Source organism: Onychostoma macrolepis, chromosome 16, assembly GCF_012432095.1.
Source record: "Onychostoma macrolepis isolate SWU-2019 chromosome 16, ASM1243209v1, whole genome shotgun sequence".
Taxonomy (NCBI): domain Eukaryota; kingdom Metazoa; phylum Chordata; class Actinopteri; order Cypriniformes; family Cyprinidae; genus Onychostoma; species Onychostoma macrolepis.
Window position 1 is genome coordinate 3,529,716 of NC_081170.1, and position 13,611 is coordinate 3,543,326.

At 35.4% G+C, this 13,611-nt stretch overlaps 1 protein-coding gene across 5 annotated transcripts in view; it reads right to left on the reverse strand.

Moving 5' to 3' along the window:
* Positions 1-13,611, reverse strand: part of iglon5 (IgLON family member 5) — a 181,382-nt gene that overhangs the window by 22,746 nt on the left and 145,025 nt on the right. For 3 of the 5 annotated variants that reach the window (XM_058746761.1, XM_058746763.1, XM_058746762.1), the window contains 3 exons: positions 9,333-9,414; positions 4,458-4,690; positions 2,034-2,153 (listed from right to left, as the gene is read on the reverse strand). In XM_058746761.1, the coding sequence (XP_058602744.1) occupies positions 2,034-2,153; positions 4,458-4,690; positions 9,333-9,414 (435 nt within the window). Of the gene's footprint in view, positions 1-2,033; positions 2,154-4,457; positions 4,691-9,332; positions 9,415-9,637; positions 10,448-13,611 lie in introns of those variants that run through there. The other 2 variants (XM_058746760.1, XM_058746759.1) reach the window with 2 other exon arrangements.

Sequence of the window (13,611 nt, forward strand, 5' to 3'; positions counted from 1 at the left end):
GCAGCATGTCCAAACACAATTACGTGGGAAAATTTCATGAAAACCTGGTCACATTTCACCCCCCCCCCCCAAAAAATCTATGAATTATTTGTGAATTTTGCATAAATAAAATGTAAAAAAATATATATTTTAATTAAATAAACAAGTAAAATCTAATTTATTTTTTTGCTTTCCTTTTTTTTTCATTTTTATGAAAAGTATGCATATTTCCATATATATTAAATTCAACAACAATAAATGTAACAATATATAAATATGTAAAATACTGATACTTTTTTACATTTCTATTTTATTATATTTTTTCTATTTTATTTTGAACTTGATGGAAACACACCAATCTTTCGGATTATTCATAACAACTGCCTCAAAGCAGTCAAACATATATTGTATACATACACATACACAGTAAAAATATAATATAAAAATATTCAAAATATAATTTTTTTTTTTCAGAATAAATTAACAGATAAACCATTGTGTATATATTTAAATAAGTTTAAACAAATCACTTTTTTTTACATTATGGTATATTTTTGGCATTACAATAATGAGAAATTACAGGAAAAATGTTCTTAATTGTGAATTATGCTTTTACTTTTGCGTTCCTGTAGCTCATGATGTTAACAGTGCCAAGGTCATAGGTTTGATTCCCAAGAAATGCACCTCCTGATAAAATGTGTATCCCAAATGCACTGTCATTTTTGGTATGGCAAATGCATTGCATGTTCTCAACATCAATAGTAAGCTTTCATGAAATCAAAGACCCTTCCTTTGATAATTGTAAGCGGCTACTGGACGGATTTGAGATGCATGTGAATACCAGGCGTAAAAGACGATGTGCTCGGCTGACCATTTGTGACCGGATCACTTGAATGTGCACAATAAACACACAGATATAGTGAGTGTACACTACATGGACACGCTAGAGGTTTAGTATCTGAGCTCAGAAGGATCTATTCATGTGACGCTGGTCCGTTTCCAGGCAGAGGGACTCTTGAGTTGATTTCAAAGGACTAAGGATCAATTGAAAAATAAATGACAGTAAATGATGATCCCCACCGTCCTGTAATCATATCGTGAAAAGATTAATTAAAAATGCCCTCTCCTGTTACGCGTTTCATCACGACCACTCGAAATGAATGCAGCTAATATCAACGATAATGAAAGTTATAAATAGTTATGTTAATGATAACCGTGATTATTAATATTGCGGCATGAACGATAATGGTGACAAAGATGATGATGATGGCACATGTTGACAATTATCACCCTGGTTGTGGCTGTAATTATTTATAATGAAATCTGAGCTGTAAATCACCAAGACTATGTTCATAATTGCATGCTACTCCTACTGTTTCTCCAGTATACTGTGTACAGTATGCACATTTTATACATGAGATACCTGTACAACATTGGTCAACATACTTTGTTTTAAAAGAACTTGTTATATTAAAAGCATTTGGAAAATGGCATACATATACATGCATGTCAAAACTCAATCAAGTAACGTATGTGGGAAAATCTCATGAAAACCTGGTCACGTAAAAAAAAGCATAAATTTGAACAAAGCGAATGAAAACAAAGTGATGTGGCCAAATCTCGTGAAAACTTTTTTTCACCACATAATTAAAAGGTAAAAATAATAATAATATAAAAAAACATATATTTTGAAAAAAAAGAAAAAAAGATAATATTATGAAAACCTGGTCACATTTCATCCAAAAAAAAAAAAATCTAAAAATAAAGTAAAATAAAATAAATTTCACATTTGGTCACATTTCACTACAAAATCAAAAGGCAAAAAAATTACTTAATTTACATTTTGTATAAATAAAATATATACAAAAACAAATATTTTGCATAAAGAAAACAAAGCATATTTTAGGATCACTGAGATACATATTTCACATATTTGCACCAAAATAAAAGTTCAGAACACACTAAGCTGTGTAAACAGTGTCCCACAATGCAATGAGTTTAACTTGATCTTCATTTACAGTATGACAAAGAAAAATGACAGAACTAATACTCACATTTGAAGTCCTTCCAGGTGACGGTCGGCTCCGGTCTGCCCACCGCCAGGCAAAAAAGATTCACATCTTCACCTTCATTCACGGATTTATCCTGCGAGATGTTCACTATCCTGGCCGGCACTGCAAAACAGACGTTTTAATTATGCTTAATAATAACAGAGCGAATATATTACGTCTTAACTGATGTCAAAAATCAACCATAGTTTAGCCGAATAAATTTGCTGGAGACGGGTTGTTTGTTTCAGGGGTTATAAATGATTCCAATCAGCTGTTTTGGCCTAAATTCCCAAAGCAGAGGGCAATGCATAATGCCGGCCGGATAATGAGCCGGTCCTTGAATTTAAATGGCCTATGATCAGAGCTTTAATGAAGATGGCCACAAATTTGGCCTGCGAGGCATTCTCAAGCAGTCCATTTTTCAGCTTTCTAACAGGGCGAAATACTTCCGACGATAAACTTAAGATTGGAACCAAAGCAGATCCATTGCTGTTGGAGAAGTGACTGGGGGGTGTAATTATTTTCGCTCATATCGCACTAAGACTAAAATTGAGGGCACAATGGTATCGAGCAAATATGGTCATCTGTCTGCAAAGCTCCGTGCGGCAGATAAAAGCCTGTGTTTGGCGAGATGGTTCTGGCCTGCTGGTTGGCCAACAACGTACTCGAGATGCATTTTGAAAACGCTTCCCCTCCTTTTCGTTCTTCTTCGCTTTGATATTTTCAATCTTGTGCAACAGCAGAATGCACCATGCACGGCGCCATATACATAACAATTGACAACTTTCAGCCGGCGGGGTTGGAGTAAAGAGGGGGATGCGGGCAATCCATCAGCGGATCGGTCTTCTGCCAATAAATCACGTCAGGCTGGATCGCAGGACCTCTTACTCATGTTGCTGTTGACGTGACAGTCGGCACGGCCCGTGTCCCGCCCTGCGCAGCAGCTCAACTAAAGGCCTTCTGGAAGATTACTGAGCATAACCACCCCTCGGATCCTGATCACATCTGTGTCAGCCCCTCTTGTTTCTTTGGTCCCGGCATTCGAGGAAATGTTCATTTGTGCAATTGTTTCGTATGAGTTCCATGGCAGAAAGGAGAACATCATGGCACATGTTGACAATTATCACCCTGTTGTGAATGTAATTATCAGAGCTGTTAACTGCATGCTACTCCTACTGTTTCTGCAGTATGAAGTACTGTGTACAGTATGCACTTTTTATGCATTAAACGAGACTGCATTGCATTTTTATGCTTTGGTACCACATTGGTCAAAACATTGTGCAGTATACAACCAGAACACATATTGTTTTTAAAAGAATATTGTTTGATCAAAAAAAAAAAAAACTTGGAAAATGCCATATACAGATGCACAAATTTACATAATGCATCATGTCCAGACAAAATTAAGCGATGTATGGACAAATCTCATGAAAACCTGGTCACATCTCACCACAAATTCAAAATAAAAATTAGAGATGATATTTGCATAAAAAAATAAAAACAGTAATTGTGACTTTATATATTATCTGAATTTGGACTTTATTTCTTGCAATTTTGAGTTTATATCTTTATACGGTTATAGTTTATATGGTTGTGAATTTACGCTATCAAATTAATATTTTTATTCAGCAAGTATGCATTACATTGATCAAAAGTGGCAGTAAAGACATTTAGAATGTTACAGAAAATTTCTATTTCAAATTATGTTTCCGTTCTTCAAATAATCCTGAAAAAAATACAGAAATCACGGTTTCCAGAAAAAAATGTGAAATCAGCATATTAGAATTATTTTGAAGGATCATGCGACACTGAAGACTGGAGTAATGATGCTGAAAATTCAGCTTTGCATCACAGGAATATATTACATTTTACAATATATTCAAATTGAAAACATTTATTTTAAATTGTAATAAAATCTCACATTTTTACAGTATTTTGATTAAATAAATGCAGCCTTGGTGAGCAGAAAACATTAAAAAAAATCTTACTGATGCCAAACTTTTAAATAGTAGTTCATATACAGTATATCTCACAATTCTGACTTTGTCACAATTTTAAGATATAATGTCATATTGTGAGATTTAAATTCACATTTCAAGATATAAAGATGTTTTTTTGTGAGATATAAAGTCACATTGTGGGTAAACTAAATACGCCAGAACTGTAAGATTGAAAGTTGGCAACATTGGCTACTGGCAACTTTTTCTTTCTATTTCTACAGGCTTCTATTGAAATTCTGATCACAAAATTTAACATTTCTGCCAATTACTTATTTTTCTGGACAACTGAAATGGGAGGAAACCTGTTTTAGAAACCATTCATATTTTTAGGGGCTGTAGCCACTATTGTATTTGCATGTTTTCTTTATTATTGCAATTAATTTTTGTGTTCATTAGTTAGGTTTAATTGGCAAGCAGATGAACATACCCTGAACGATGAGGTAGACGTGGGCCGTACGGGGCTGGTTTCTGGCCTGGAAGCTGCATGTGTAGGGTCCCTCGTCTGCCACCATCACTTGCTCAATCTTAATGGAGAAGTCGCTGTTGTTGTTGTTCACCAGGGAGACGCGGGAGTCCAGGGACCACTTATCTGTGCCCGTAAATAAGATGTTGGAGCGGTTCAACCACGCCTTGTGAGTGACCTCCTCGTCTATCTTGCATCTAAGAAAGAGAGGAGATTGAAAAGAACAAGTTTGTGGCAGATACAATTGACTCGTTTGAGAGCATTTATTCAACTTGACGTGAATAAAAACAAGGTTGTGAGGGGCAGACATGTGTTAATGTTCACAAATGACATCCCCCCTCCCCATTTCTATCACTCAAAGCCTTGTTTTCAACTGTTTTAAATAAAATACGTCTACAGATTAACTTCCAGAGGCTTTCTGTGTGAATGTTTCTTTCGTAATAATCGTTACAACTCGCTCTCACAAGGTCAAAACGTGCAGTATACAACCAGAACACACTTTGTTTTTAAAATAATTTATCAAAAAATGTTTGTTAAATGCCAGACATAATTTACATGCAGCATGTCCAAATACAAATAAGTGATGTATGTGGGCAAATCTCATGAAAATCTGGTCACATTTCACCACAAAATCATAAAAAAAAAAAAAATTATATTTTGGATAAATATATAAATAAATAATATATATATATATATATATATATATATATATATATATATATATATATATATATATATATATATATATATATATATATATAACAAAGCTTTTTAACAATGACACCAAAATAAAACGCTGATCACATTTCACCACAAAATCAAAAGAAATAATATAAATAAATAAGAAGAATATATAAAAAAATAAGAAGAAATTATATTTTGAATAAACAATTAAAATATATAAGAAACAAATATTTTGCATAAATAAAATGTTGCATAAATAAATCAAATGCTTTTTTGTTACATTTTATGACTTTTTTGTTTTTATCACAAAATAAAATGCTGGTCACATTTCACCACAATCAAAAGAAAAAACTAAGAAATGATATTTTGCATAAATATTTAGAATATACAAAAACAATAAATATTTTGCATAAATAAATAAATTCACACAAACATAACACATTATTTTTTTTTTTTTCATTTTTATGACTTATTTTAATGACAAAAAAGTTGGCCACATTTCACCACAAAATGAAAAAATTATATTTTTGCATACAGAAAACAAAGCATATTTTGGAACCACTAACATTTTAAGAGAAGTACTTTAATCAGAGATGAGCTTAAAGGTTAAGGCTTGTAAAGGGGTAGACGTCTGTTAATGTTCACAAATTACATTTCTATCACTCAAAGCCTTGTTTTCATTTGTTTTAAATAAAATATTGCATCTATAGACTAACTTCCATGGGCTATTACTCTCTGTGCATGAAACTTTCTGTGTCAATGTTTCTTTGGTAATCGTTACAACTCGCTCATAAGGTCTGGGTCATTAACTAGCTCATTAAGCTGACTAATCAGACCAGTGGTGATTGCTTTCAAAGGACACAGTGCCACAAACATTCAGTGACTCGACCAGAAAAGCCCAAATTGCCATCTAAAAAAGTGGTGCGATGTTTATCAATGCACAAATAATCAATATACACACATGAATCCTCTACTGTACGTCGCCTCAAATGTTTAATTCAGTTTTCAAGCACATAAGATGGCAATAAAATGGTTAATAATTGAAGGGACGGCTTTGAATAAACCAATAAAAAGCATTTTCTTTGTCACTATGTCCTGGCAGACGTCTTCAAATCTTTTTCTGGCACTGTGCGCCATGCGGAGGATGCAGTTTTTCTCTGGAGATCTGCCATCACAAAAGATTTCCTCCTTCATCCAAAATATGATTCACATTTGCTGATGAGTAAACCCCATTTTAAAACATTTAGAGTCATATAAATTATTTGTCAGGAAGAATTGCTGAAATACATTTGTTGCCTTGAAGCAACATTGTGTGGGAGTGATGCAGATGCAGCCGCTATAGAGAATATTGCAGTTATCATATGTTTTTGTTTATTATTATTTTATTTTATTTATTTAAAATAATATATTTTTTTCAAATCATCCATTTATTTATATTCATTTCTTAAGGTATTTACTTTATTCCCAATTCCTAAATATAACTTTTCTTATGCATGGAAAGTGATTTATTTTATTACATTATATCATTCAAGGTTAATTTCAATAATTCAGTGAAAAAGTGAATTATTTTTATTAACATATAACACAGCACTATAGCACTGCTTATTACTGTAAAATGATTCATTTACCCATACGAATTGTTTTCAGTATTTACTTAACTAAAACTTTTTTTTTTCATAATGCATGGAACAGATGGTCCTATTTTCATATGAATTATTTTTCTGTATTTACTTTACATCTAAAAGTCCTCCCAAATCCCATTTATAACTTTTCTTCAGCATGAAAACAGAATCTTTTTTTTTTAAACTATCGTTTTCATAATGCATGCAACAAAGCGTTAAATATTCTAGGTATATTTCAATAATTGAGTGAAAAAAAAAAATCACAGCACTATCACACTGCTTATTCAAATTATTCATTTATTCATATTATTTTTCGGTATTTACTTTACATTTAAAATTCCCCAATATAACTTTTCTTAAACATGAAAACTGAATCAAACATTTTTAAAACCATTTTTTTCTTAACGCATGTGATAGAGGGTTAGATATAATTTTAGGTACATTTCAATAATGAAAAAAAGTTTAAAATATCACACGAGTAAGTCTCTCAAATAACAAAATAATAACGACAACTAACAAATGTCTGCCATTAGCCACTGGCTATTAAATGATTAAAAATGCATGGTTGCCACATTTTACTTATAATTACTAAAGGTCTATCATAAAAAATGCTTGATTGCCTGATGTTTCCTAAAACGTTAGTTGTTATGTTTTCAAATTATATTACACTTAGATACTAAAAAATTCTAGCCAACGGTGTATCTATTGCCAACATGTGCAATGCATAGAGGTAACTTGTTCTCTCTCAAATAAATATGTCTATTTGCAGACTTCAGCGGGGTCTACAAATACATTGATTTCAGTGGTGCAAAGATCAATGTTCACTGGACAAGAGGCTCAAAACATGTCACTCTGGGTCCCGACTGGATGCTGTGCTTCACTGGGAGTCTATGAGAACATCATGAGCACCATTTGCACCAAATCACCTGATTTGTTTATCAATCAGGACAGTGAGGCTTGCACTGACGTATTTTCATCCTGAGAAGTCTAAAAGCTTCTCTATATATTGAGTTCCAAAAGGAGCGTTGCAAAAACTGGCAGCGATACGAATGACTGACAGTGTTTGAAATTAAAAACACTCCCGAGTTAGTTGAAGTCTGTCTCAACACATTCGGGTCACTGCTCATAATCTTATCTTTTGCCTGCTGGCTCAGAGCTTGGTCAATTATTTGCATCAAGTATCGCCACCGTTTTGTTCAAGAAGCAGCAACACTGAAGACACCAAAATAAATAAAAAGATTGAAGAACAAACATTGCCATATAATAATTGACAACTTCACATGCTATTGAATCAGACCACATACTGTAAGGCCATCGGTCGAGCGATATGCATTAACCACCGTTGACCTCTAGATGTCACTGTTCTGCTCTGCTCTTTAAATGGAGAAGTCGTGACACATTTAAGGCTTAAATATCACTCACATTCATGTCAGCTTTGACTTTCAGCATATCAAACTGTGATATCACATCAATTCCCATTCCCGGTGCAGTTCTGTGGAATAATAATATGATGCTTTTGAGAATATGAACCCCTGACAGCAGGTTCAGGAGTTCAATTGCTGGCTGATAGACTGAAACCAAGTCATTTCTGCCTGGAAACTGACTAACAACAAAACTAGAGAGAGTGAAATTAAAATGTTCAAAATGTACCCTCCAGCGAGTGAGCATGATAAGAGCAGAGGGGCTGGGCGATCTGACCGTGTATATATATTTATATTGATATCAGTAGCAGGACTGCCTTACATTATTTAAATGTGACAGCGATGGAAAAACACAGAATATTGTGAAAATAAAGGTACATGTCCCAAACGAAGGAAGAATGCAGTATAAACAGGTAATTGTTAGGCACAAGCAAAAGCTTGGCAGTATAAATTTAATATTATTTACATACTCTTTTAGTATTTTTATTTTATTTTTTATATATTTTTCAACTTTGTTTCTCGTAATGTGTCTTTATGTCTTTATATTTAACACTTTATTTCTCATAATTGTGACTTAATTTGTCACAATATGGCTTAATATTTAACAATGTGTCTTGACAGTATCTCACAAACACCACTTTATCATTATGACTATATGGCGTAATTTACCACAATGTGTCTATATATTATAATTGAAACTTTGTTTCTCATAATTGTGACTAAATATCTCACAATGTGTATTAACATCTCACAATTGCCACTTTATGTCTCATAGTTGTGTCTTAATTTCTCACGTCTTCATATCTCACAATTTCCACTCTATTTCTCATAATTGTGACTTAATTTCTCACAATTGCCACTTTATTTCTCATAATTCTGACTTAATATCTCACAATGTGTCTCTATATCTCATAATTGCCACTTCACAATGTGACTTTTTATTTCTTATTTCACATTTTCTCTCACAATTACATGTTTTATTAGTTAATTTTGTGAGTTTTCGGTCATACCACCCCCCTCCCTAAGCAGAAGATCAACAGACTCCTTCCAAGAAAGTAAAAGAGTGTTTTTAAATCACACGACAGAAGGATGCAGGTGCGCTGTGAAATCACCTCAAAACGACGCTTTCTCCTTCCAGCACGGTAATGTTGTCGGGCAAGTGTCCGAACTCAGCCGCCTGAGCACCGGTGGGCCCTGCCAAAGAAAATGAGAGAGGAGAGACAGTGAGCATACAGCAGTTATTCCAGCAACAGAAGGTCCACTCCATCCCCGAGTCCCCCGGGCGGCACGACACCGGGTACTGAGTACCTCATTGATCCTGGTCAGGCAGGATTTGTTTTTCGTGGTTTTGCTTAGTTATTTGCAAGGAGAGAATAATAAGACCGCAAAACGACAGCATGGAGCCGTCAGCACTGACCGTCAGCGGGCTTGAATAATGATTGGGCCCTGCCCCGCGTGCCGCCTGGCCATGCACTCGTCGAACAGACCCGATAATGAGCCCGGGGAAGAGGATTCGCATGGAAGCGGCAGAGCGTGAAATGAAGGAACCGCCACTGCAATGGGAACAAACACACACACACACACACACACTCGTGCATGAGCACTGTCACTTGTGTACAAACACATACACGTGTGTTTTCATATGCACGAATTAAACTACACACTGGGATACGAACAAACCGGGACATCAGAGGAAATGTGAATTTGATTCGGGCTGTTTGCAGGTGGCACCGACAACGTCAAATTCCTTTTTAGTTTTCAAACGCCATTCTTGTTCTTATCTATTCAGGGTGTGCAAAATACGCTCCAATTTCCTCTGCAAACAGAGATTAGCGTGCTATCTGCGCTCTCTCGGCGTGGCTCCGTCGCTAGCCACGTCAACGCTGCCAAATGCCAGCGTGGCACCGTCTTCCAGTCCTGCTCATAATCCCTGTCCTTAATATCTGCTGGCCAATATTGGGTCGTCCTGCCTTCGAGGTTTAATATACGAGACACAAGTGCAGTCAAGAGTTAAGAAGCGCCCGGAAGGTCTTGGTGTTTAACGTGCAATGCGAAGCCAGTGAAGCGACGGCTTGCCAAGTATGATTGGACAGAGAGGAAGACAAAAGGAGACATGCGGCATGCAATGGCCAAGCACTGGGCTTTTTTAATTTGAGACGGAGCCACGGCGGAGGCGCTCCAAATTGCACAGAGTAATGAAAAGAAGCGTGGGCTGCATTGTCATGCGCGTCATGGTATCGTACACAAATTGCATAAAGCTGCTTGGCATTATCCGCTGAAGTGACCAGCAATGACATTGCTAAATTAAGTTTTCTCGACTTGGTAGCGCACAAGGGCATGGACTGATTTAAATCAGAGTAATTGCTTAATCATCTTTCATTATTTTCATTATTAATCATTCTTTTTAAAGACAAGTGCTTCAGTTTGGTCTGTGCATGCGTGTGCAGCTAGTATGGTTTCTGCAGTATGCAGTATATAGGCCGTGCACGCAATTTTCTGTACACGCAATCTATTAGCATTAAAAATGGTGGTTGATATTGCATTTGCAATTCATTCATCACATTAGAAATGGAGGTTTGAAGGAACAGTTCACCCAAAAATTTTAATCCAAGATGTAGATGAGTTTGTTTCATTATCAGATTTGGGGAAGTGTAGAATTCCGTCACTTGCTCAGCAATGGATGCTCTGCAGTGAATGGGTGCCGTCAGAATGAGAGTCCAAACAGCTGATAAAAACATCACAATAATCCACACCACTCCAGTCCATCAGTTAACATTTTGTGAAGCCAAAAGCTGCTTGTTTGTAAGAAACAAATCCATCATTAAGATGTTTTTACTTCAAACCATTGCTTCTGGCTAAAATATGAGTCTATAATCCATAAATGGCTTTCTCCAGTGAAAAAGTCATCTCATTTGAATCAACACCGTTTACAAGCCAAAACAGCTCTAAACAAATATGTGTGTGGATTTTGATGTGAGAGGAAAACAGGAGATGGACTTTTTCACTACAGAAAGCATTATTATGGATTATAGACTCATATTTTGGGCAGAAGCAACAATTTAAAGTTAAAACGTCTTTGTTTCTAACAAGCACGCAGCTTTTGGCTTCACAAGACATTAACTGATGGACTGGAGTGGTGTGGATTATTGTGATGTTTTTATCAGCTGTTTGGACTCTCACTCTGACGGCACCCATTCACTGCAGAGCATCCATTGCTGAGCAAGTGATAGAATGCTACATTTCCCCAAATCTGTTCTAATCAAGAAACAAACTCATCTACAACTTGAATGGACTGAGGGTGAGTACATTTTCATGAAATTTTCCCCAAAAAATGTGGGGGGTGAACTATTCCTAAGTTGAGAGCATTGCAATGTGGGATTGCACAATATATATAAACTACAGTACTCAAAAATATATTACTATGCATTGCAAACAGCCTATGAGTGGCACTTAAAAATAAAATGTATTAATTAACTGAAAAATATGTAAAACAAATGTAAAATACAAAGTGTTTTTCTTGACTGACAGACATAGCTATATACAAATAAAAATATAAAGATATGGTTAGATGCAACAATAAACATTTTTTATATTGCATTAGCCAATTGATTTTCTATATCTACTTGCCAACTGAGTAAAAAGGCAGAAAAGATGAACGCTGATGGAGAATTTGGGCCCAAGACACACTTTGCATTACATTAAACTAAATAAAATGAATCACAGATAATATCTCTGGCTCTTATAAATTGAAAAATTGCTAATTTATTCCATCAGAGAACACTAACGTACAAACCCAACATGACCTTCTGTTTAAAGTGTGATGAAGGTTGCTTTTTAAAAATTCTTCTTCACAGCCAAAAATGAAGACATTTAAATGCAAAATAACCATATCTATTTCTAAGATTACCAAATTCACTAAAATTAAACATGCAACTCGATGACGTTAGGTACCTGTAGCAGCAAAGTAGCATACCGCATTTTCCATCACAAATAAAAAAAACAAAAAAAACCAGCATGCAATACATAGTATTCACTGTGCAGGTTGCAGTTATTGGCACGCAAGTATTGCATTCTGAACATTTCTGAAATTCTCTGGCCTAAAAGCACATTTAGTTGCTATGCACTTCAGGATGCAGGACACATTTCCCTCCTACTCTCAGAAAAGCCAAGGTTCCTTCTACTGTTGCGCTTTGTTCTTGATGTATGAAACAACCTTGTAGACGTCCTGACAAATAACAGCACAGTTCAATGAAACGAGCATTAAACTTAAAGCATTGAGGGTTATTTTTCTCATTTTACTCATTTCCGTTTCTTCTCTTCACATGCACACACACACTGGAACACTTTGCATCAAACGGATGATGCATGCACAAGGTAAAGTCCCAATGCATTATGGGGAAGGTTATAAAACAGAGGGGGTTATTCCCTATTCCCTTTTCAATTCTTATCTTCACAGCTCAATTGGCACCTCAGATTTTAATACCTGGCAGGTTCTGCTCCCCAGCCCGGCATTTTATATCTCTAGCTGGGTCAACACTCACATGCCGCATGCACAAATACACTTGATTATGAAGTGCTCCATGCTATTTTCACTCTGTTGTGCAAACCACATCGGTCTTTTCCCAGGGTGTTCCCTGCAGAAATGAGACGATGGACCAGATTTGCTTACTGGGATAAAAGAATATTTGAGGGCAGCGAGAAATCCAACTTAGATTAACATATTACAGGCAGAAAAACTCAATAAAAATGAAGTTAAAATCACATTAACTTGTGGTCTAAGATCTAACATCACCATAAATACGAGGGCGAGTTTAAAAAGTTTGTGTAAATGTGTACAATGATATGTACAATGCAGTATAAAAACCACTCTAGATTTAACCGTAGTACACGAGCAGATCATGAATGTGCTACAGGATCCACATCAGAGTTTCACCATCTCAGAGCTGTCAAAACTCAATCTAGATCCCTACGGACCAGAGGCAGCGTGTGAAAACAGCCGTGAAAAATTCAGTACAAAATCGCCATCTCTCAGAGAAAGGCCGTCTGATTGACATATAAAGCAAACGTTGATGCACGTTCATTTTGAGGGTCTATGTTGAATTTTCTAAAGGATTGTAGAATCTTTGTTTTTAAATATACATATAATTTACATACATACTGTTAATTTAATAAATGTTTAAAAATGTAGTTAAATGTAACAAATACTAACATATTCTTAACTTTCAACTTTCAACTTTTTCTAACATATTCTTAACTTTCAGGGCTTTCCTGTAGCTCAAATAGTAGAGCATGGCGCTAGCAACGCCAAGATCATGGGTTCGATTCCCAGGGAAAGCAAGAGCTGATAAAATGTAAAAACTGTAACTTGAATGCAATGTAAGTCGCTTTGGA